Source organism: Stegodyphus dumicola, chromosome 4, assembly GCF_044657685.1.
Source record: "Stegodyphus dumicola isolate Sdum_Otavi_A_Nest chromosome 4, ASM4465768v1".
Classification (NCBI taxonomy): domain Eukaryota; kingdom Metazoa; phylum Arthropoda; class Arachnida; order Araneae; family Eresidae; genus Stegodyphus; species Stegodyphus dumicola.
Window position 1 is genome coordinate 184123934 of NC_140771.1, and position 27063 is coordinate 184150996.

General features: G+C 31.4%; 1 protein-coding gene across 1 annotated transcript in view; it reads right to left on the reverse strand.

The window, feature by feature from the left end:
- LOC118186524 (cell adhesion molecule Dscam1-like) overlaps nt 1-27063 on the reverse strand; it is a 685332-nt gene that overhangs the window by 348121 nt on the left and 310148 nt on the right. Inside the window, exon 3 of the mRNA XM_085815869.1 lies at nt 5405-5566. Coding sequence (XP_085671995.1) covers nt 5405-5566 — 162 coding nt within the window. The remainder of the gene's footprint in view (nt 1-5404; nt 5567-27063) is intronic.

Sequence of the window (27063 nt, forward strand, 5' to 3'; positions counted from 1 at the left end):
ACTATACTACTTAGAGTATTTAGCAATCATTCTTAGTGTCTAAAATCTTTGTAGACGTTAAGCGATTTATCGCTAAGTCTAAAATAGCAATTGAAAACTAAAATAACAATTGTCTAAAATTACAATTCAATATAAAAGACCCTATATAAAGACTAAATAGAGACACGCCTTGTGCTTATAGCTCTGTCAACACTTGTGGCGAGATAATATAAGCTAGCAATAATTCAAATGTTAAAATTAAATTCAAATAAACTAATAGCTGAAGGTTACCCATTAAATCTAACGTGAAGTTAGTCTAAAACTTATCTGGCGTGGAAATCAACTATTGAAAATTATAATGTGAGGCCTAAGACAATAACTTTTATCTAAAAGAGAAACCAAGTAACACGTCCGCGAGAGACAGATCATGCTTTGTCTTCAACTCCGGAGACTTTCCTTTAAAATGCATGCGGACTAAATTTGCATTCTGGCGAGAAAACGGAAAAGTGAAGTAAAAACACAGATCCAAAACATAAAATAGTTCGTTAATTAGCATAAAGGAACCTCACAATGTTATAAATTGATCTCCGCAAGATTTATACTATAATGTCGTCGTTATTGCTCTTCCTACTCTACAGCTGAACTTTAGTTTTGTTCTTTACTAAACTTTTGAATTCCTGAGAGCAGATGTTCACTAGATCAAAGCAAACGATTAATGGCATATCGTATTTAAAGGAAAACAAATTGAAATAAGACTGTAATAAATGCTTTGTATTATCATTCGTCAGATTTGTTGGAATTAATGAAAGCATATTTCTAAATCTTGACATATCACTATATCCGCAATGCTATATACTCTGAAGACTGACTAATAAACAACAGCTTAATTTTTTGCATTTAATCAGATAATAGTGAAATTTATTCTGAAGAATTCTGTTGAAAAGACTAATCTAAAACATACACTGCTTCATATCGATTATTTCGTCTCCTACATTTCTCTGCGATACTTAAGTTAGTTTGATCTCATCACGTGTGTTATCATTCTTATTATGCAAATATCCCTTTTCATAATCTTATTCAACACAACATAATATTTCTCGTTATAAACTGCGGAACTCATTAACATTTTGAATCATTTTTACCGCTTTTCATTTCTCATTTTCAACGTGCTGACAAAATGACATGGATTATCTTCCAGAATAAATTTGTTACAGATAAAAGTGTTCTACTGATCAAATTATACTAGCTTTTGGAAATTATAATACAAATTAAGTTTGATCTGTGAAAGAATTCTTTTGGAATACCAAGATGTATGGGAAGTGAGCAAAGGTATTTTAATGAAATGCTGATGCAATTTCATTTTCTTTACTAATCTTAGGGAATGCTACTGAAATAAACAGAAGCTTATTTTACAATGTTCTAAATGACATCCGTTGATGAAGAATAAATTATTTTTCGTTATTTGTATAATTAATAATGCGGCATCTTACTGCATACTTTTCTTGACATCTCGACTGAAGACGGAAAGTTATTAGTTCTTAATTACAAATTTCTCTTTCTCCGAACCTAATTTACGATTTATATGTAACAGTATTTTTCTGAAATATTTGTAATCAATAAATACTTCAATAATCATACATTTTATTAAACAAACAAACCAAAATAAATCATGTACTATAATATATTTCACATCTTGCTGTTCAAGCTAATTTGTTAGTATTTGTACTGAGTAAATCAGCAATCCCGTCTGAACATGTTGGCTTTTTTTTTCTGACATGCTAACTATGCACACATTGAAAGCAAGAGGAGTGATAATTTATTCTCAAGGGAAAAGAAATTATACACAGGAAGAGCTCGACATACAGTGGGAAAAAATGGTTTCTTACATAGCTATGACTGTAAATAAAAGTTTAATTTGCTACACAAAACCTTTTGCGAAGAAAATGAAAATTAATATAATTGGTTCAATCCAATTGTATACATTATTTATGAATACTAAAAACAAAATATATCGAAGTATTTGAATAGTAAATTTAAAGAAACAAAAGATCACCTTCACAAGTAATCGAAAAAGGTTTCCATACGGTATTTACATAGTTCATGAAAGGCTCTTCTTTGTCATGTATTACTTATCTCAAACATTGTGGCATGGCTCCCACAAATTGTCTGTTGTTTCACACGAATGTTGCTTCAAATATCTTAAATTGCACTTTTTATGTCAACCTTGAGCTTGGAGTCATATTTTTGTTATTTCAAGAGCGAATTATTCCCATAAATGTTTGGTAAGCTTTAAATGAAAAAACGGGAGGTCTACGAAGCTGTTTTTTAACATGATAGAGGCACCATTATTGACAAATCTCGGAAGTGAGTTTAGCATTGTTCCTGAAAGAAAATGTAGTTTTTCCCGAATTAGTTAACACGTTTTGCTTTAGAATGTCAAGTTGCATGTACTTATTCCCATTTCCTTCTATAAAAGGTAAACTGTCGACGGCAGCAACACTCATACACCCACAAACCATGATACTTCCGCCACAGTATTTGTCATTTTAACTTAAATTCATAATTAGTATTTCTTGATTTCGTTTCAGAACATAACTTGATCATATCACCCATCGATTTGGATTCATCGTTAAAACGAACGGATTCCCAGACAGATAAAGGCTTACTTGCATGCTTGTTTGCAAACTGGAGGATCTTTTGTCTGTTACAGTAAAATAAAAAATCTGATGTGCGCACATGACTTCCTTCTACGGAATATTAAATTATGCGCAGATTTCTCTGCATTTAATTTAAACTTATTCTTTCGAATTTCATTAGGGGTATATTTCTCATTCAATTATTTCAGTTCTCACTTTGCAACAAGGCAATGATGCATAAAACCTGAAGATAGTTTTATGAAAAATTGCAAAATAAAGAAAAATATAAAATTCCAAATACAGTTAAAACAATAAACAATTTTTGCTAAATTCAAATTGGACTTTCTACGCAAAAACAATCATTACGTCCAGCGGGCAAGAAGACATATTTTTCGGTGCACATAACTGAGAGCTTTCTTTTGGGCCTCCTTTGGTAAGACACTGAAGGTGCAAGAACTTACTTAATTCACTATTCTGCTAAGTTTCAAATGTAAACAAAAATGATTTCTATGGTTAAAATATTAGTCTTAACAGCACTTGAAGAATTCTTAAATTGTTGATAATTCTACAACTATTGCATGCGTATTAACTAAAGGCATAAAAACCTTAACCGGTGGATAAGAACAACATAATTCAATTATTTTAAAGCAAAAAATGCGCAATTTACTTAAATATAATAATAAAAAACTGAGCTCATGGAGCCAAGTAACAGAGTGGGTATATATACATACATTCTAAATAAATGTAAAATATACATATATACTTTTGGTGCGGCCGATTGCAACCAAAAATGGAGGTACACAACTACATGTAGCAGTCTTATATACAAAATTTCAAAGTTCTGAGGCTATTCGTTTTTGAGTTATGAAGATACTTAGATACGTACGTATGTACCTGTGTACGTACAGACACCACGAAAGAAATCTCTTCTGAATCCATTTTAAATCAGTTTTATAATTCGTTTGGGGAAAAAGAGTCCTTTATTCTGTCCTTGCGTCCACATGTCAAGCTAAAACATCATTAAATTGGATTCGATAACGGTCAAAATGGATATTTTCGTTGAAATATGTCACCCGAAAATTTTTCGCGATTACAATACTTCCTTTACTTCGTACCAAGGAAGTAAAAAGGCTTTTTACGGGCCGAGCGTACTTTGTTCATCTGTTTTTTTTAATGATAGTTTTCATCTTTTGAGATATCACTTGCATATTATAATCAGTTTTTAAGTCAGCTGCGACTTGAAGTAAACTTGTTCGTAAATTATCCTTCACCTTAGGCATAATATTTCTTTTATGCAAAAGGTTCGAAAAGGTTCGAAAGTTTTCAGTACGCTATTCTCAAAAGAATTAAACTAATCTTTCAATAATATACTGCAATGTAGACTTTTATTTATTAACGATTTTACCAGTTTTTTTCCCCCCATAAATAATCCGTCATTTTGTAACCGAATCAGCAACTCAATAGCTTTAGGAACTTCAATTTTCATACAATCTGCTACAGCTAGAATTAAACAACTGTAGCTATCATTTCTGCCTGAAGCTCAGGTACAATCCAGTTTCGAAAATTTACTGCGGGACAGTTATAGAAGGTGTCAAGACTAATTTGCATACGGAAAATTTTTTTTCAGAACACTTTGCAACATCTCCTAAATGTTTCGATTGAAACGTTTACCTCGTTTTAAAGAAAACCGACATTCATTATAAGCGATATTTAACTTAATAATGCATTCATATGATATAACAAAAGTCCTAATTTCACAGCCAGTGTCATCAGAGGATTTTAGTGAAATGCATTGTAGCTGTCATCAAAGCCTTTCTGTTTGCGGGATGATCGACCAATGGTTTTACAGTTCCTCTGAGATGGTCTTCAACTATAACGAGCCAAAGGATGTAAAATGCAATAAATGAGTAAAACTTAAGAGGTCTTGATTAACTCGGTCTGAAAAATGTGGCAGTTAGAAAAAAGTGTAAGAACAGATTTTAAAACATTCAATTAGAAAGACTCTTGTTGCTAAAAACGTTTTCGCACATTGATATCGCACACAATTAACTTATATGAACTTTTAAAAGTCATCTAAATCCTGCTTATATGCATTTAAATATTGATTATTAATTAGTTTTCGATACTCTTAACATTGTTGTTGTAATAGCAAGCTTCCCAAAGATTTATGATAAATATGTTTCAGTTAAATGTTGCAGTTGTACACACAACCAAACTAACACTCGCCCAAATTTATTTATTCCAAATGCTACCTTATTTTGCGTCACCTTTGATACAGCTAACTTCGGCATAGTATAGTTTCTAACTGCGTGTTTCAGAGGAGACGTTCCTAAGGCATTTTGACATTTTAGTGTGATATTTGTCGAAATATATCCTTTGGCTTTTCCCACGTTCAGGCGAAATAAAATTCTCAATGAAAAAGCTTCGAACTAGGTATACGAGTAGTTACTACGATGAAACCCATATGTACATGTCGTTCATTGCCTCCAAGTGCAAAGCCTTGAAACACCAAAAATAGTTCTAACGTTTGAGATGATTAGTCAGTAATGTTTTATTAATTATCAATCAAAAGAAGGCAGATATTGTACTTGAGCTTAATGGAATTAATGACCTAACTTAAAAGGCACCCAGTACATTCATTTGCATTTTATTATGCTGTTTCAATTCACTGCTCATAATAACAATAATAAACACATGCAAATTAATTGCAGGTATCATTAAATCAAAAAATATGATTTTTACTTGTTAAAAATCATTTACATTTTAGAAATTTATTTTGAAATAAATACCTGCCAAGGCAGTAGGCCTTATTACAAAAGATCCGTCACGAATCCATGATGTCACAGTTACGTAATCTTGAACGAGTTCAGGAATGTGGCATCGCAGAACAGCTGTATTACCTCGAATCACAAATTCATCATACACATCCACTGCATAAGATTGTTGGACAACTGAAAAGATAAAATAGCAGAGTAACAGTGGAGCAAAAATAATTGTACATTGTAATAATGAGAAATGTTCTATTTGTAATAAGAATACCCGTTAGCCGTATAAGCTTACTTCATTTATCATTCTTATTTTATATTTCCTTTTATAAAAGTAAATACTATCTTTATTAGCACGGAAGAACACTTTTATCTTCCTCTCTTTTTCGATGCTAATTACTTTGAAATATTATGACGCAAAATAAATGCAATATTTTATGGGTTAAAATTGACTCCAATGTGCATAAGTTAAAGTTATTTTGGTGTGCTCAGAAGAAAGGAATTACTGCATCTGTGACTTTTAACTCGTACTAGAATTTTAACGAACTGCGAGTTAACATTTACGCAAGTGCATTTTCTTGGAATTCATGAATAATGAAAGAGATATAAATTCAGCGATTTCAAATTAACTGGAAAATTTCCAGTTTCTTATAATGAATGTAGGAGTCATATAATGCGATATAATATCGTTCTTAATTAAGGCACAAAGTTAGGAAAATTGTGTCTTCGAATATTGTTCTAACGCGGTCTTCTTCACGATAATGTAAACCCTAATTCTGAAGTTTAAAATGTTAGAAATACTTTAAACGAATTTACCGATGCCAGTCTCTGAGGGAGGGTTTTGAAAATATGAAAAACTAAATAACTCTTATTTATCTTTGAATATATAATAAGATATTTCTTATAAGGTAGTAAGGCAACCCATGCTTCAACAACACAATAACTAATAATAAACAAAACGCATTTAATGGCAACAAGCATATTAAAAGAATATACTTTCAACTGCTTTCAGTTCTTAAAAACATTTTGCGATTAAATACTAATTAATAAAAGCTATTTCTATTATTATATGCTACTAACTTCAGCGACACAACTTCTCCTTAACTAATACATTTTATTTCGTATATTTATAACGGTGTATTTCGAAAATTTATTCAGAAAGAATGATAATATCTGAAGGAAATTACTTAGTATGAATTAAAAATGACTGATTACTTCTAGTCCGTGTCACTAATCCCATTTGTCTGATTTAATAACATCAAGCCCATGATTTTATCGTAGCAAGAACTGCAAGATTGTGTCTGTAGTTACCATGACCCTTGAGCACCATATAGGTGACAAGAATAGCTAAGCTCTGTTTCCAGTTTTCCCTACCATCAAACCCATGGAGATTAGAGTATAAAAGAAGAGGTCAACCCCGCACTACGAGCGAAGTACTGCTGGCAGGCCAAAGAATATGTATTGTGTCAAGATGTCCAAAGTTCAGGAATCAAAAGGGGAACCATGGAACGGTGGAGTGTTTTATGAATAGTATCTTCATCTAATATCAACTCGTTGCTCTTCTAAATGGAATGATATAGAAGCTTTCGAAATTCACAAAATTTGATTTGAATAGTCAATAGCTCCTACTTCTCTAGATCTGTTTAAAAAATACTAACTCCTGTTTATACAGAATGACAAAATCTACGACCTAATAAATTGATTATACGTAAAAAAAAACATAATAATTTCTAACAAATTTAAAATATAACAAAATGCTCACAAACTTGCAATATCACAGGATGATAAACAAATATATTAGCATAAAAATAGCACAAATTGAATCCGAAGACCAAATACTTATTTTACTTCAAAATGTCGTTTTCATGCTTTAATGTTTTAAAATGCAAATACATTAATTAAATTACAAATCGAGATAATTTTTTAAATACAAGCTTTCGGAGAAAGAACCCTAAGCTAAAAGTAATTCTGTTTATTGTTAAGCAAGGTTTTAAAAAGCGAAATAAATGGAACGCAGTAACAATAAAATAATTTATCTTTAATATAAGTGCTTATATTTCAGCCGCATAATTCTTATGTAGAATTATTCTTAGCTCCAAGGCATAGTTATCATGCTTATTCAATTTAGTAAATCTTAACAACATTTTGGAAACTTTTGCTGCTGAATGTTTGTCACACTGTACCATTTTTAAACTTGGCGTCTTGGGAATTTCTGGTCGATACATATTCGAATGCTTTTACTGGGATAGGTTCTTAGAATTAAAGGAAACTAGCATGCATAATTAACAGTTATAATTGAGTTTAGAGTGGGTTTTAGAAGGCTCTTTCGTAAGATGCATTAAGCCTTCGAAAATCTGTAATATTATTCCTGATTTCTTCTTTTTCCTTTGTTGAGATTCTCCAGAGAGTTTAAAGTAATACGCCGTGGGGTGAAACATTTTCCCGTTCTTGAGAAGGTAATGATGACCTTAAAATTTGGAGTTGCATTTACTTATTTCCTATTGTTATTGCCCAGTTTCGCATTTCAAATCTAAGAGTATATTCTAGTTTTTTTATCTTATACATTGTACTCTTACATATAGGAAAATTCTGTTAAAGAAAAAGATCAAAGTGAATTTGAAACTAGAGAACTCAAACATGCATCAAACGTTTGCCTTTAAAAACGAGTACACTGGTATTTGGTCAAAGAAATGTAAAACGATTTGTATTTTACATTCTACGATACGATATAATATAGGGTCTCAGTTGTTGTTCTTGCATTTTTAATTAAACCAATGCTTCAGGTTCTGCCTTAAAGAAAAACTTCATACCTTAAATTCAATAATATTTATAAAATTAAACTCGGCCTAGTCTAAATACTAGTCTAATCTTCTAGAATATTGGCCTAGTGTTTAACTACCGATTACAGAACACCAAGTTAATGTAACCGAAGAAGCAACTATAAATTAATTTTGATTTTAGACCTAAACAATCTGACAAAAATTTATTTCGCTTCTAGATAGAAATATGGACAACAGTGAATTAAATTATTTTATAAATTCGAAGGTTTACATTTCGATCTTACCACTTGAGTCAATTGTTTGAAGAACACTACTTAGTTCGTTCAAAAAGAAGAAACTTGTTTTTTACTATAGAGTCTATATCGGACAGGTATGGAAGAGGTTTACTACCACTGGCTGCTATTACCAGTTTTTTCTGTCTCTCAAACTCTCACTCCTATTTAAAACGCCTCTCATTTACTTACTGTAGAGGCGCAGATGAAAACGCTGCAATACAGAATACATTTCTAACATAAGAAATACCGGCTTGATTAAAATAACCATAATAATATTAAAGAAAAAATCAGAAATAATTAGGTCATCGACATTTGTTCATTTCTGGTTTATCACGGGAGCAGAAGCAATCCAAACTTACAGAAATTCATAACAGTTACTGTTCGTTTTATGTTCAAAATGATTAACAGTAACTAAACTATACATTATAAATTAATAGAAATTACGGAACATAAAGCAAAATATTGAATTTCGTTTTATGAAATATATTGAGAAAGAAGTATCTATCAGATATTTTAAGAAAAGAAATAAAATTTCAAAATTCATGAAAAATTCTAAATGTTTTATCCAAAAAACTATAGAGACGTGTCGAGTTGTGCCTATTGTGCCAATACTAGCCTGAATACACGATGTAATATGATAGAGCATTGACCCTGCATATCCCATATAAAGGCGTGCGTCATCTCATTTAGCAGCTACTGCAATATCGGTTCTAGTTCGACCAAATCTCTGTTCTCTCCAACTTGTCGTTCATAGTTTTCTGAGATATGCTAAATCTGTGATAAATTTTGAGATTGTAAGACCAAGCAAGCGGGGTAATTTTGTAAGAATTTTCTCCTCTCCCTGCTAACCGGATGCTGTCGTGGGTGTAACTGGAAAGTAAGTCCGGCTAGTAATTCGAAAGTCTGGAGTTCGAGTTTTGGGGAAAGCTTTGCATCTTTTCAATTATCTAGCTTCGAAAGTTCCTAATCCCTGTAACTATCTTGTTGTGTACGGCCGAGCATTATCGTATCAACAAATGCCTCCTCCGAGCATTCGCCACTGACCGAATTGAATCTCGAATCGAAGCTGAAGTCGACCTGGTCCCATTCCGTTGAGGTTCAATCTCGTAAATCGCGACACTGCTGTAAATAGAGGCAACGGTGTGTAATGTCATTAGCAGCACATGATTGTCATTGGCAGCTGCGATATCAAAACTCCTTTTACCAGACACCTAGGGATGATACGGACAGACAGAAGGACATTAATGATAATGTTGGCTATGTCAGTATGGCTGACAAAGATGCAGATGGCGCTGTGTAGGTAATGTGACGTCTTCTTGACTAATAAAGTGTGAACTGCTTAGGTAGCAGGATAATCGTCAAGCTGATATACGGTTTCCATTATCTTGTAGAATTTTCTTCTCTCGAACTCTGAGACCTGATTGTTTTATCAGCGTCTTTGGAAACGAGTTCCTCTGCAACAGATTAAATATAGGCAAAATGCCTCTGAGTACTTTTTTATCCCCTAGAGAAAACGAAGTTCAGCACGTTCATAGCAAGCACGAAGTATTTGTAATCATTTACTTATATGCCTGACACATACATTAATGGCAAGCTTGGAGGCGATTTCTTGGTGAGCATATTTTTATGGAAATGGGTGAAATCAGACAGCCATTAATTTAGTTATATTTTTTTTCCTTTAGCATATAGTCAAGAATGAAAACTATAAGATTAAAATTATTCTATCATAACATTTTACATTTCACCTCAAATACGTTCGAAAAGTGGCTAAGAACTAAACGAAATATGGGTTCCCTTGTTAAAATTTTATTTCACAATTTCGTATCCTGAACTCAAAGATGAATTTGATTCTATATAAAACGTGGAAAATATTAATGATGCAGCAAATAATGTTGACTGTCAATTCGAGTCGTGTAAAGATTTGTTAATTGCTTACATATGCTATTTAAAATTATTTAAAATAGAATGGAATGTATGGTAAGCAACACTGGTGTTTCTCGTCTTTTGGTGTTAACTTTATGACAAAAGGGCAGAGGTTTCCCTACAGATGAATGGTTCAGTTATCAGTAACATTTTACTCTCTCGAGGCAGAAGATCTGTAAATATATACTACTTCGTATTCTGCATAAGAAAATTCGGGCATTGTCAGACCACACATTACCACATAATTTCCTTTTGTGAAGTTGTACCAAATCAGTTCAGCCGTAAGAACAATCTAAACTGAATGTCATTTATAGCAATTTTGCTCAAATATATTGAAAAAATTGGATAAATAAATTGGATAAATTGGATAAAAAAAAATTGGATAAATCCAGTGTTTCCTGTAATAGTGAGCCAGAAAAGTGTAATATTTCTTTTCTTAAGTATTTTTATAATTTTTAAAAATTCAGCCACTTCAATAAGAATGGTCAGAAAAATTGATCAGAAAATTTTCTCCTTTGTTGCAAAGTCAACTCACAGTGGTCACCAATGTAATTTGTGTCTACCATCCATTCAAGTTTGCATGATTAGTAACAACATAACATGACAAATTTTACAGCTTACAAATGCTTTTAAGAAATAGCTTGTTTTAATATATATCATCAAAATTTCGTGGTTCCTGCATCATTAATATAGGTTTTTCCACATTTTATACTGAATTAGATAAAAATACAATCTTAGAAAAAGAAATCAGTTGTACAAAAAAAAAAAAAAAAATTACGGAGTCACACTTCATTCAAAGCTCAACTCGGAGAAGCAATTGTTGTATCATGTATGACAACAAAATTGCGTAATACGAATATTTCATCCAAGTAGAGAATTTGATTGTATTTAGCTAATCCTTGTGTAAGTGTAAAGAAAAAACAGTTGATCGGACATCAAGCTGGATTTTAATTTTTATAAATAATATTAATGAATATAAATTTGACAGCAATATTTATTAAGTAGTAGATAAAACTCATTTGGTCTGATAAAAATGTTTTCAATTCAAATATTTTAATTTATACTGATGTTATCTATACCATTTTCTGAAATATTAAATTATTGTATTTATTTTACTGCATTGAAATTTATAATTAAAACGCAATCCAAAATTATATTTCGTTTTAAATAAAAATATAAAAACTGCTACAGAAGGTTAAGTGCCAAGCAATTCAAATTTCAAAATGAAGCAAAAATTTGCATACAATATGTAATAGTGATGTAAAAAAGACAAAAGCAGAAAGGAGGAAATAGTATATTTACACGGATAATCAGTTATTTGATTAGAAGGACGGTTATGAAGGCTATCGTTTTGAAGAGGATATGAGCTTGGAGAGGGATTTTTAAGCAACTGGCTCGTATTTAGATAACACATTGCGAAAAGTCGCGAAAGGAAGAAAATAGTTCCTAGAAATGTTAATCCTGGTCGAAATAATAGTTTGTCATAGCCTGTCTATTACAAAAGGGTCCTAGCACCTTTCACGTAAAATCGTATGAAACGCCAACTATTCAGCAACACGTCATTCGTGAAAATTACTAAATTACGTCAAATACCGTTTAATAAATAAATTAAAATAATTCGATGGTGATTTTTCCCTTAATAATACTCAGTGATATTCTTTCATAACTTATTAATGCTAAACATTCTGTAATATTAGAGTTTGGTTAAAAATGGTACGCGGAAATAATTTTTACACAATTTATAAATTTTCAAATTCTAAAAATACATTATTCACATACTCATGCTGTTTTATTGGTTCAAAATCGTAATCTAGAAAACATCTAAAAATTGTGCTTGAAGTACTTTTCATTTTTAATTTACGAAAATAACATTCTGAGTTGCTTGTGTGCCAATACTGAAGATTGCTATTTTTCAGAAAACAAATTCCATAAGCTTATATAAATAAGATTTTCTTTTTAAACAAATTACGTTGATTGATACTTTTTGCGATTAGTTTTACTAACCTACTAAGAAATGTCATCAGTGCATCTGTTAAAATAAAAAACATTTTTCTAAACTGATATTTTATTTCTGGTTACGCATAAGCGTAATCATTTCATCCTTCAATTTGGTGAGGTCTCCTTAACATGATCCCAAATTTTGAATCTTAATATATCTATCAATATTTCTTGTATGGGATTATAATATTCTGTACTTTAATTTTTATGATGAGTCTCAAACATGCATTAGGGACCAAATGACTAGATAAGGAGTTTGATTTTGCAGAGTTTACAAAATAGATTCTTTCCTTAACTGAAAATCTTCAAGAAATGAAAACTTGCGTCATCTATAGCATTTTTAGAATTCGAAGTATATGTCTATTAACAACTGCTAAAATGAAGGCAGTATTTGGGCTTTTGTTGAATGATATCTATATATAACTATATGGCTTTCCTATTATTTAAAATTAAGAGCATAGATTTTGAGTAATTCAAAGTTTAATTTTATTAATTCGAAACACTAAAAAAATTACAATTGGATTTTATAATGATATGAAATACAAGGTGAATATTAAAAACATATTTTGTTTATTTGTTTGAAAATAAATTAATGCATTTTTGTCTTTAAAACAAGTACTTTTATTTTCCTTTTATTTTAATCTGTGCAGACTCATGTGTATTTTTCGTTTCATGAAATTAGGTAACAAACTTTTATTTCGGGCATGCTTCCAAAACAGAATTTATATTGTTAAAAATATTTTTATCTTCCTTAAGTTTTTAAAACAAAACTCTTTCAAATAAACAGTATTTATCTGAAGAAATAATATTTATTTTGATGAATCAAAGTTATAAATTATAAGGTATAATTTAGCTGTTTTACTAATCTCCTTTCATTCATATACAGATACAAGAAAATGAAAGGAACATTATTTCTCTGAAATTTAAGAAATTTAATTTTCTTTTAAGAAGAGTTTATTTTTTTACTTGATTATAAAAGCAATGCAATAAAAATATAGTTAAAAATAATGCGTCTGTCTTCTAATTAGTGCTGTTCCCGAAATTTTACATGATAAAACTGCACTCTTTTAGAATAAGCCCTTTAAAATTACACATGTTTATGTTTATAATTGATAAATTGTATCTGTATCACATCAAATCAATGTCCAAGACCAAGCACTCATTGTTAACTAAGTTCTTTACATCTGTTCCATACTAGTTACTTAATATTTAAGTATGTGTTTCTGAGGAAAACCAGCAGCCCACATTCGATGTATTATAATTATTTAAGAGCATATACCTATAGTATTAACATATTAATAAAATTTTAATTTATAATAGTTCCCAAATTTCTTAAAAAAAGTATTGCTTTTTTTATCATTCTTCAAAGCAGAATTTAACGAATTCAAAAACCGCTCAAGAAAAGAACCTGTTGTTTAAAACTAAAATGATAAAACACGTAAATTTCAACAACAATATAACCATGCTAAGATGAGAATATTCTGCTTAAATTTAAAATTGCAATCTAAATGATAAGACATCTTGAAGAACGAAAAATGTACTGTCGTTTTAAATAACATTCTTGAAATACTTCTATCTACGAAATCTTTCAAAATTGGAATATTCTCGCAAAAATCCAATTTCCGTTTGGTTCTATATCAGATTGCTCCAGCGTAAATTTAATTGAATTCAAGAGTAACCTTAAGAACGTTTCACTGTCAGTTATAGAAGAGTTTGAACATATCATTCAGAAGACTGCAAAAGAATTTTATCCACTCCGTATCTTTAAACGAGCTTATGACTCTACTTTTAATATATTCACAATTTTGAAAGTCTAATATTTTTGTGTATTTGTAAGAGGTTAAATAGAATTCACATTTGGATATTATGGCTTAAACATCAGTTTGTAACTATCTGCACGAAAATATGATATATTTGTCAATTCTAAAACAAAGTTAAGATCTGAAATTTGGCGTGATTTTTAATTCTGTTTCTCGACGACAGAGTGTAATAATCAACGGTTGTTTTAAAATAAAATACATCAGAATTAAAAGTAGATCCGCAACTGAGAAGAAATGGAAGCTATTTTATAACTTATTAGAAATTAAACTTTACAATCATCCTACTTATTATGAAATAAATGCAAAATTGTAGAGAAAATGTAAAATTAATGCAAAAAAAAGCAGCCTCAGGTTGGTGTTGATTTTGTAAGAAAAATTTAACCATTTCAAGGGGGAAACATACATAGATTCCTCTTCTTCGGAAGAAATAATGCTTGCAAATTTGAAAGCAATGGCAACTCATTTATATAGAAAATACTGGGCATAGCAAAGCGAAAACGAACGTAGTGCCATCTATCAAAGAAGAAAAATCAGTGAGACAGTGATTAAGGCCTCTGCATGTTGAGAGTTCGGACAGGTTCGATCCCAGAAAACGAGCTAGCTATGTAGTTTGTTTTCGTGGTTTTCTCCATGTGTACAAGCATGTTTTACTTAGGAAATCCTCCGTGAAGGCATTACTACCCCTAGCTCTGCCGTACTCAAATAACCTAACCTGTAAAAGAAAATATTAACGAAACGTGGAAAAGGAAAGGTAATTGAAATTTGAAAGCATTTTGAAGAACTGTTTTCCATATAAACTAGTTTCCGCTCTTGCTATCCTTGAAAAATATTTTTGCTCATAATGAAGAGCAACGCGTGTACGTCACTGTTGAAACCGATTGCGTTTTAATCAAAATCTATGCCAACCAAAGTTTGATTTTATGCTCAATATAAAATTTTACTTTGACATGTTACTTCTTCATGTATCAAAAGAATAATACGAAAAGACGTAAGGTCCACAATAATAAAAGAAAAGATTAAAACTTTTGCAATATAATGCTATAGATTAAGTAAAATGTGTAATATAATGCGGAAGAGGAGAGCAATTTCTCATAGAAATATTTTCTCAACGAGACTACTTCAGGAACGGGGGAAAACTGTACGTATATCAAACAGAATAATATTTGTTTGTGAAATAATATAAAAGTCTTGCACTTAGGTTTTGTATGCATGAAAGATTTATTATTTCTTAATTCTTTTCATTTTTAAACAAAATTTTATTTTTTTTTATTATTTTTATTATTTAAAAGTTTTTCAAACTGTCGCGAATTTTTAAGAATATTCTAATATTTTATTCGAAAACAATCTTTGCATGTGTAGCAGTCTGCTTTTCACAGTGGCGTGATTCATTTGTTTTCTGAAACTTTACCTAATAATTTCCCCTTCGTTTATTTGTTAAAATAACTTTTAGTACATTATTTACCTTTTCACTGAATATTAAGAGCTTTGGGAACATTCTAATCATTCGTCGCGGTGGAATTCGTGCAGCTTTTTGTACGAGCTCCAGATGAGTTCTGTATTTTATTTCGTATTTCAAACAGAATACGCCCGAACTCCTGAACTAGTCGGACTTGCACATTCCTTTGAAAATTTGCTTTGAATCACTGAAATTTTCTCCCTTGGGAGGGCTTCTCCTGCGCTCAGGAAAGACATGGTTTCTCAACGCTTGAGATTCACATGCGCTTTTGCCTTATGATTTACCCTGAAATCAACTTCGCATTGTCTCATGCTCATTCTGTCGTCATGCCACGGCCCAATGGGGCCTCAATCCGAAACACGAAACTAAATCACCGCAGTAAAGGGCATCGAGCTTCACTGGTGTCATCTATCTGCTGATATCGCCATTAACAAGTCTAAAATAACTTTCTACAGCAAGTACAGGTACATGTAAATGTATGGGGGACATCAGGGATGTACCGCTTATTAAATGGTAAGGCGTTCCCATACAAAACTCTTAAAATTACAGGCGTTTGTTGAATAGATGAGCAACTGACGCTTTCCACATGATGTAGAGTTTGCCCATTATGATACATCGTGCAATTCCCTTGTACACCTAGTATCCAGTGTTTGTTAAAGGTAATGATTTAGGATATAGAAAGATTACAATATTTACAAATTAAATTGAAAAAATATGTTTTGATGTAGCAAAAGTAACAGTTAATAAGTGACAGATAACCATAATAAGATAAATATAGTAAGTACTGAGAACACAATATTAATCCCCGGGTCAAATAGTTTGAGAATAACATCAAAAACACTTATGGATTTGATAATGCAAAAACTGGGACAAATTCAAGAAAAAGGATAATTAAAATGGTATGCTGGAGCTGTTTATTTCAGTATATAAAGTTCACAAGAGGAATCCTTTCAAACATATTCACAGGATGTAAAAGTTCATTGAATTTATGCAGAATGGGAAACTTATATACTTGACAAAGATCTAGGCAGTAACTATGAGAGTCGTTGAATATTTTGTTAAGTACAAATACTGATGTTTAACTAGAAACCTTTGGAATGCCAGGAGATAAGTTTGTGGAGATTTTATGTGATTATCCTCTGTTAAGGCGAGTGAGTTTTCACCATCAACAATTCATTTCAGTTACCAAATATGGTTGATGCTACCAGATCTAAAAAAACAAAGTCTAATAATGGTCCTAAAGCAGATAATGACAAAGCAAAACATTACCTTTCACTAATCTTTGCTCAATGAATTAATATTATTTTGTATGAATGGTGGTAAGAATAAAGAAATTAAGATAATTTTTAAGAAAAGACAATTTTATGAAATACCATAAGGAAGAATTAAACATGCACGGACAATATAACAAATGTGTTCTTAACATATTTTTATTTAAAAGCGTAATATATTTTATTTCAATTAGCTAAAATAAGTGCACCATAAAGCTTTCGCACGTAAGCATGAGAAATGACTCAACGATTTTTACTTATTTTTTATTTCCACGCTTTCACATATATTAAGAAATATAAGGCTAGGTATCAAAACCTGCTTAGTGATGAATGAATATAAATATTGTGGTAGGTAATCACGGAAAGGTAAGAAAAATAACAGAGCATTAATCCTTTCACTAAAGCAGAGTAATTGATATTTATGAGAACTCAAGAGTAAATACATGTGAAAGAGACGTAAATAAAAAATTGTCTGTTAGTAAAGGAACTTCTTTCACGTGTAAGTTCGGCATACAATCACAGAAGAACCCCTGAGAGTAAAATAAAGTGTTGAAAAAACAATCCAAACGGTGTTTATGAGAAGGCATATTATTTTTTAAATTTTCTCATTGAAAAAAATATTTAACAGTTTAGCACATGCCCTTTGCATTGTTCTTTATGTGTATGTTTTTGTGTTTGTTATTTATCTTACTTTCTGACAGCAACATCAAAACATGTCCACGAATTCACTGTAGCCAAAACTTTCCTTCTTAGGCAAATTATAAGTGACCGTATAAATTTGTGTAGTTCCATATTAGTATTGAAGGAGAATCCTCGGGTTACGGATTCAATGTTTTCCACCCCTCTTTCCTCTTCCAAGACTTTCAACTCTTTTCTTTCAACAGGCATCTTCAATGCCTCCATGCCACAAAGACAATATGTCTTTACAAACATACGTGCCTTCACCGGAATTAAATCCCGGGTTGTAACAGCCGGCTTCTAAAATATCCAGAAGGACGGGATTGAAAGAAGATATGCACATGTTCTTTATTATTTATTTAAGAAATATATTTAACTAAACAGAACTTTTTGTGTGCCTTTATAAAATAATATTTTAGTTGAATTAAATGTGTAATAAAATTAATTTGTTATAGCCCTTGAAACCTCTCTTATAACTTGGTATAATATATTTTTAGTATTTGGTATAATATATTTTTTCTGCCCTAAAATAGTAATTTGTTTATAAACGATATTTATGAAGTGCATTGTTTCCGAATTAATGATTTACATATGCTACATATACAGCTGCATCAAGAAAGTACTAAGTTCGTAGGAAATCAAAAGTTAGGGAACATAACATATTTACTATTTATCCTTTAATACATAATGTTTGTGGTCTATACAACGCTTCGCATATTCACTCGGCTCGTGGCTTGCAAGAGCCTAGAACTACCTTACAGAATACCGTTTCTAACAATAAAATACTATCTTACACTTGTCATTCATCACGTTCTCCTCTAGATTTAATATCTGAAGACTATTTTGTCTTACGGAAAGTATCACTCAAAGGTAATAATTTTAACTGCATTGAAAAGAATCAAAATACCATACGCTGTCTTTATATCAAGATAGGGACCGGGCGTCCGTAGACTTCGCAATTTTTACCGGATTGAATTTTTTTACGTTTAAAATATAAAAACAAGGACTTACATAATTCTTCAAAGGATATTATTCCAAATTTTCAAATAGAAATTTAATGCTAACCAATCAAATTTAAAATAAAATAAAACTAATTCTGAACGATTATTTCACCTTGTACAGGTCGTATGTTACCTCTCGTTTCGCTATTGCCAACTTGCTGCTCGCTGATGCTGCTCCTTTCTTCAAATATATATTTTTAAAGTTGAAGATATAGATATAGTTCGTCAAAAACAGACGCTTATTGCGCCAATTTCCCTGTGTTGGCTAAAAGAACATTTTGTCAGCGAGAATAAAGAAATATTAAAATCGGCAAGAAAGCATCAATTTTATCAGGAAAGTTCCATGTCAACGGCTTCTAAATTATTTCATGTTTCCTAGAATTCAATGAAGTCCGATTGAATGTTTATTTCCGACTATGATTCTGTTTTCTTAAACTTAAGAAAAAAGGCAACCAAGATTTATCCCTAAAACGTATATGTATATATATAAACACTTAGATAATTCGATAAATTCAGGTAAAGTTTCTCCAGAAGAGCTCCAAGATATCTACATCGAAAAGTTTTATCTTCATCACAGTCATCTGAGTCTTTTTTTGTATCTTTGTATAAATAACATTGTCAGTGATTTATCGTACTGAGAAAGACTGTTATTTCTGCTTTTTCAGCAAGAGCGAGCTCACGTTTTGCTGCCGTCATCATTCGTAAGGTATTAAGTGGAACATACCAAGCTTTTACTAGCTTGCTTTATTATGACGAATAAACTAAAGTATTTTAACAATGTCAGAAATTAATCCATTAACACTGTAGTTAAGAAATTAATTTAAGCATTTCATGAAGATACATAGCACATTTTTCAGCACACGTTAAAACTATGAATTTAGATGACAGAGAATACCTTTGCAATCTGCATTTTATTTAGGAAACGTAGAGTGAAATGTGATACATATTGAAACATATTTATAGTTGCCACAAAATATATCTTATTAAACAGCGCTTTATTTAGGTAACGTAAAATGAAATATTGCATAATTTGTATGTTTTTATTACTCTACTTCAATATGCTTTTTTTTGCGACGAAATTTTAAAAGTGTGAACATTTCACTGCAGAATGTACGATGAGATTACAGTAACAATCTGTAGCTGAAATGTAACACTTAACGCTATATTCATGCTTTGAAATTTACTGTGTATATTTCCCCAGTTCTGGTTTCTTCTCGACACATTAGAAAATAATGCTAATAACTTCTTCAATACAGCTAACTTTCCTTATTTTCAATAGGAAATGTATTCAAAATATAATTAGTTAATTCAACATGTAGTAGTGAATTGCTCAATAAAACATAACGTAAAACACTGGCACCTATCACACACAAAATTCCGTTAGTTACTGTGTGCTATAAAGTGTTTATAGCACACAGTAACCACATTTCCTACTAGATATAAAACAAATATGTCTGTGGAGGCTGAGTTTTTTAGGGTTGTATTTATTCAGTAAACAACATCAATTAAATACTTTTCACAATCAAAATCTTATGTCATGTTACTATTTTATTATTTCATTTTGTTATGCTTCAGTTTGCGATTCCTGCATAATACCGTTCAATCTGTTTATTGACATGTAGGTAAGTCAATTTCATTAAAAGACATAATTTTATTAAGAAAGTAGTTTATACGGAACATACGGTTATTTTATAAAATACAACGAATATAATTTCTGTTTTCAGAAATAAATAATTAAATGTTTAGAAAGTGTTTCAGCAATAGTCTTTTACCTCCATATTCAACTATCTAAATTTTCAATCTAGTGTATAGTAAGGAAGAAAACATTCCATAGAACAATCCTGTTTTCAAGTTAGTTATGAGAAACGGCTCTTATTGATTGTCGATTCTGATAAAATGCAATAAAGGTATTTTCTCCCTCCGTAATGGGTGCTTTCGTGATATTGGAAGCATGTCCGGCTGGCAATAGTGAGGTTCGGAGTTTGAATTTCGGTGAGAACACTGCGCATTTCTCATGTTTGTGATTCGACAAACCTAACGGTTAATGATGCTTGGATTTCAGAACGGAAGTGACGAAAAAAAAAACAAAAATTTTTTCGACTTAATGTGCATGCTTATGTTTGTGCATAATGAATATTGTAACGGTATGTAAATATTTGTGCTTATTTGGCATTGTCTTGTGTATATTTTCATAATGTTTATGCATTGTTTTTACTGATTATTTCTCTGTTTGGGTGATTTTATATAATACATTCAGTTAACGTATTTTATGTGATATAAATTTATATAATATATTTTTGGTGAGTTTTGTTTTTTTGTTCGTTTGTTTAACTTAACATATTTTTGTAGGATAGTTACGTTGTGGACGTGTTTGGGGCAGACTGCTCTTAGCTTGACATGACTGAGGAAGCAGTGGCCCATTATGTAACAACTGAGCCAATTTCATTTTGTGCAGATCTGTTAGGTGTGGTAGGTGCTTACCTAGTTAGTTCGCGGACGCTGGTTTTAAAGTGGTGTCTTGAAGTAATGAGCAACCAAATACGTAGTGGTCCGCTGTTCCTTCCCTATCGCATATACAGAGATATAGCTTGCTGTACCGATAGGGGTCCAGATATGCTGGTAATAGACCAAGCCCTGCGACCAGTGGCTGTGAACCATCTTTCCTGCCACCTTTTGAGCATGTGCTCCTGTGCGGTCCGCTTAAGACATGACGGCGGAAGGAGTTGAAATTACTTCATCTTGGACGTTGTTTGCTGCATGTTTCTCATCATCGTCAGCCAGTTCATTACCGGTGATACTCTTGTGGGCTGGAATCCACCACAGAACAGGACTATATGGCCTTAAGATTAGATGCCGAATCACCACAAATCACAGCATTCGCCGTATGTTGAATTGAGCAGCAGATTTCAGTTTGCAGGCTATTAGTTCCGCTTGGAAATGGAATTGTTGACACCGAGACTTAAATCCACTTGTACAAAACGAGGGTATTCTGAAAGATGGAAAAGACACAGCCAGTATCATATTCCATCTTGGATCCGTCCGTTGTAAATGACTTCCACTATCTCAGTGCATGGCGAAGATGCTCATACTCACATTTTGCTTCAGGTTTTCGTGGGAAGGTTGGCAAAGTGTAAGAACCTTGTGTGTTTCATAACTGGAATGTAGATATTTCTTTTAAGGCTGATGACATTTGCAATTTTCGTCACTATTTCTACTACCAAGTCTAATGGAGGTATTCTTGCGAGAATGTTGATGTTGCGCGACATGCTCTACATATGGTACACTAAACCGCTTAAGTCATTTCCTAAAATATTTCGAATATATTTCTAATGCTACTCATTTTTTTGCAACAACAGATATAGACGAATGTATTCAAATAGATTGGTAAATTGCATAACATTAAATTTCACTTAACTATTTAATTCACTTCCGAAAATAATCAAACTAACACTCAAAGGATCTCTTCATCTCTATTTAGGTAAAAGTAGTTTTACCTAATCATTGGTTATTTCTTAAATGTCATAAATCATCTTATATCTTACGCAGTTGAAAAGCATTAAGAATTCTGAAAAATAAAAGAACCCAGGTTATGTTCTGTATCATTTGGCACCTAGAAGTTGACATTAGAATGATTATAATTTTTTTAAACATAGCACGAGTTATTGGTTTAAAATTTTTACGTCATGTAAATTGCAGACTAAAATTATTTTCAGCATATTCGTCTGAAATGGGTTTGGAACAGCTGGGGTTTGTCATTACGCCTTATGCGATTAGAGAGCAATTTCAGCATTGGCAAACATATTGTTTTACATTGCGTAAGAAGAAAGGCTAATACAAATAAGATTACATATTACCGCCTGTCGTAAACAAAGAAAGCTCATTTGCAATGACGTTTAGCTGTTAGCAATGAAAGTGCTGATTTCAGGTAACTTGTAATCAATACATGTTTATGTGCATAGGACTGCTTTATACAATAAAAAAATTAAAATATTTATACCGCACTAAGCGTATATTAATGCATTTGTAAAGTATTAAAACGCATCATTATCATTGAAAAATAACTGCGAATATAATCTACATATTACTACAGAAACAAATAATGAATAATGAATAAAATGTTTTTTCGATTCTTTTTAATCCCAAACTAAAACCTACAACATAATATATTCAAATTCTGATCATAAGGTATTTTTCTGTTTACATTTGAATGCAATATTTAATAGACCTGAATAAAACACAACACCAGTGTTTGAAGGATTTTAGTAAGTAATATAAAACAGCATGTATACCAGATGGTTTCACATGTTACGACGATGATGTACAATCAGTTTCGAACCGAGGTAATACTGGTACAACTTCTACGTTTAACTCAAAATGTAATATCGTTATACCACTAAGCAAGTTATTATAAGGAACAAAAACAGTAAACAACTGTATGAAGACACCACTAATCTTTGTTGTGTCAAGTTACCCTCGTCTAATGTTATGTAAGACTCTTTTATAGTTTCCTCTTCCCTTACACTTTCGAAAACTCGGATGGAGTTTCGTATATCCCAGTATTTTTATAAACGTTCATTTAGTTCACTCTTGACATTTCACTGAGTGGAATTTTCTCATCGATTTTAATACATTTCCTGGTAAGCTATGGAACTAAAATTGTGTACACGCACAGATGGTCGATGACAATACAATGTGATGAGGCGATTTTTTTAAATTCTATATTCGCATTTTTTAATATTAAAACGATTTTTTACATACATCTTCTTGAACGAATAAACGAAATACAACAGCATTTTACTGATTGCACTATTCAATAGAAACAAAACAATAAAAAAAAGCTTTTTACTCAAACTTCTATGAAAATTTTAACTTTATTTCCGTATTTATGGTGAACTTTCGAAAAGCGCTCGATTTTTTAGAATATTTATATTAATAATTTTAAAATTTCAACATCTAAATTGTATCGTATGCAAAGTTTTGAAATTTTCTTAGATTATAAAATAAATATCTGTCCTACTCTAAGACAAGAATAATAAAAAATATTACCTGAGTTATTTTGCTACATTAATAAAAATCTTTTGCAGTCTGAAGCAGACAGTAGAAAACAATGTTTCTTGCAAACAACGTGCTTTTAAGTTTACCATATTGGCGAACTTAGCAACGAAGTTGTTTTCTCATTTTAGGTTGGAGTAAAATGCTCTTTGCAACGTTGCTATTTATATTATTTCCAAAGTGGGATATTCAATGCTTGTTTTATCTTTAGTTCATGGTTTCCTTGTAATTTATTGCTTTGGTTTTAATAATGACAACTAAATTTCATTATTGCTAAAGTGTGATTGAGACTAAAAAGCAGAAAATAAAATACAATTAAAAAACGTTTTTATTCAAGTGGACTTTATTTAAATTAGATATGATAATTAATGCACTAAAAGCAAGAAAATAATTTATCCTGCAGTTTACAATAGGAATAATAGATAAAATAATTTTACTCAGAGAATTCATCTACAATTTGACATCGTGAATAGTACAAGTGCGGGGTGATTAAACAATAATCTGTTAAATTAATTGCATTGTCAAATGTATAAGCCATTATTATTTAATATATCATACACAACTCAAACTTTTATTATTCGCGATATAAATTTGTAGATGAATTCTGTAAAGAAAACTGTTTAATCTACTATTCCTATTGTAAATTGTGTGATAAATTATATCTCTCCTTTTAGTGCAATAATTATCGTACCCATTTTAAATAGAAGCTTATTGTATAAAATATTTTTTGCGTCCTTGTACAAAGTAAAGGATGCACTGTAATCGTGGAAAATTTCGGTTATCACATTTTAACGGAAATATCCATTTTGATTGTTACCGAAAACATTGTGACAATTTTATTTTATTAATGGAATTAGAATAATTCAAAGAAATAAGTTTAAATTTCGTGCAAGATAAAATGTATATAATTTTATAAGCCGTACAAGGAAGTCATGTGGTGTCCCCATCAGATTTTTTAAAATTGTGTTTTATTTAAATGACAATACATTTTAATGACAATATTAAAGTCAGGGTCATATAATCCGATTATGGTTTTCAAAAAGGACAATACTGAAGGAGAAGAAACTTAGCGTTATGTTTATGACAGTATGTTATGTCATTTGAAATATACAGAGTGACGTCTAAAATTATACTACAATTCAAAATCGGAAGTGGATACAAGGAAAAATACCTGCATTGTATATTGTTATTTAAAATTTACTGCCCTCAACTGATTAAATAAGCTTTTTTTATTGCTCGGCGACAGACGCATCTAAAATTTAACATGATAATAGTTACTTTTATAGGTAGGTATTGAGGGTCTTCCAAGATTCTCAGATGAGCCATAAAACCCATTGTATTCAACGAAAAGTCCGTCTCCGTGTCGGGCACTAAAACGTCTTTATTTCCTGCAGCTCTGGAAGTCTACTTTTCTTACGATCTTTTGCAAGAGACGTAAATATACACCGAGGGAGGCTTCTTAAGGATAGCGAAAGTTCCCTCAGGCATGCCGATGGATTCTGACTTGATACAACTCTGAAACACGTTGGATTTAACGATTCCAGACATTTGTGAGCTACTTGAGGGATAAATAGCTGCTTTGGAAATTATCAGATAATGGTTGTTTTCTTCAATTTATCCACTTACACTCTTCATTTAGAGAAAATGGTATAATTTTAATAAAAATATTATTATTTAATCTTCAGTAAACAAATTAGTTATAAAATTATAGGTAAAGAATATTTTACTTTAGTAATTTTGTTACATAATTACATGCAACGGAAAAAAAATTCAGTAAAGGGTAGATCTAGTTTTGATATGAAAAAAAATAAAAACTTTTTATAAAAATATAATTAACTCGTTACAGAAAGATAAACGATGAGCGAGAAACCACTAAATTTAATAATTGTAAGTAAATTGTACGTTGTAAACAGATAACCTTTAGCATTTTTAATATAAATGCGCTATATCAACAAAAACGATTTTTCATCGAAAAAGTCATGTATTGTCTTTCGCTTTTATTTCAAGTTTTTGCATAAAATTCTTTTATTCATTAATTACCTAAAACGAGATCGAGATATTGAATTTTAAAATTTAGAATCCTGTTTTTTTATAAATTCGGAAAATCTGCAGTAATTAAACAGTAAAATTTTTTAATGTGCGTGTGACTATAAATTGGTGCAACTCGGGCTTAAGATTTGCTCTTAAATATTGTTACGAATATCTATATATGTAAATAATTTTAACGACATTTCATGCAAGTTGCTTTAACTCTTGTATAATGAAACATGAAAGGCCTCAGAAATGTGAAACATTGCCGAAAAAATAGGATTACAGAGGTAAATTCATTTAAAATTGTCTATATCGCCAATAGCACCTAGCTGGCGATGTTTCTGGTGACAAGTTTCTCGTCATCAAATTTAGCGAAAAAGCACCAAAAGTCACCAAACCTGGCGACCATTTGGAGACATTATGACCCTGTACTTATGTAATTGTAACTGGTCCTATACTTATATAACTGTAACTGTAACTGAGTACATCTTCCAGAAATTTCTAGAAGTCGAAGGTTCTTCAAATTTATCGGCGGATGGGAAAAACTATATAAGACTGGAGAGAGCATCAGTTCTCAGTTTAATTCAAAGATGACTTCAGCGTTTACATCAGGGTACTGATTGTACTGAGAAATCACTATGCTATCTCACGCATTTGAGGCCTTTCGTATTGTTTTGTGTTTAACGGTCTTAGAAGTTTGAAGTGGTAACTACTGGTTGTGCTCTGTCTGATAACCTCTGGTTTTCGGGGAGAATTTGAAGGATATCCGCTGCATCTGTTCTCGCAGAAGCTACGAGATGGCAGTCTTCAATTTCTCAATTCCATCCATTTGTGTTTGCCACTATACAGAAATGTGTCACGTACACTTGCGAGGAGATATTTCCATCATGTGTGGATCGTTTTAAAGAGAAATGAAAAGATATGGTTAAGAATTTAAAGACGTCATAATTGCGTCCAGCTGTCCCTATGGACGACTTCTTTAAGCTGTCTAATCCATTGGCGACAGCAGCAGAAATTTTGTCATCACTTTGTTGTTCGACAGTAGAAACTCTTTATTCGAAATGCTGTTCAAACGCAGAAATGTTTTCTTGAATATCTCCAACCTAATATCCATCAGTATCTATTCTGCATTCCATAGTCTCGACTTTGTTTTCTACGGATTTATAATGTGTTGAGTTCACATAGAACCGATGATAGCTTGATAAATTTATTCAATTTACTATTCGCTAGGGTAATTCAACTACAATACCAATTAATGTTATACAGAAACCGGACCAAAATGTCACCAAATGATCGCCAAGTTTAGAGACTTTTGATGGTTTTTCACTAAGTTTGGTGACAAAACCTAGTCACCCAAAACATCTCCAAATTCGCGATATCTTACTAATTTAGGGTTAT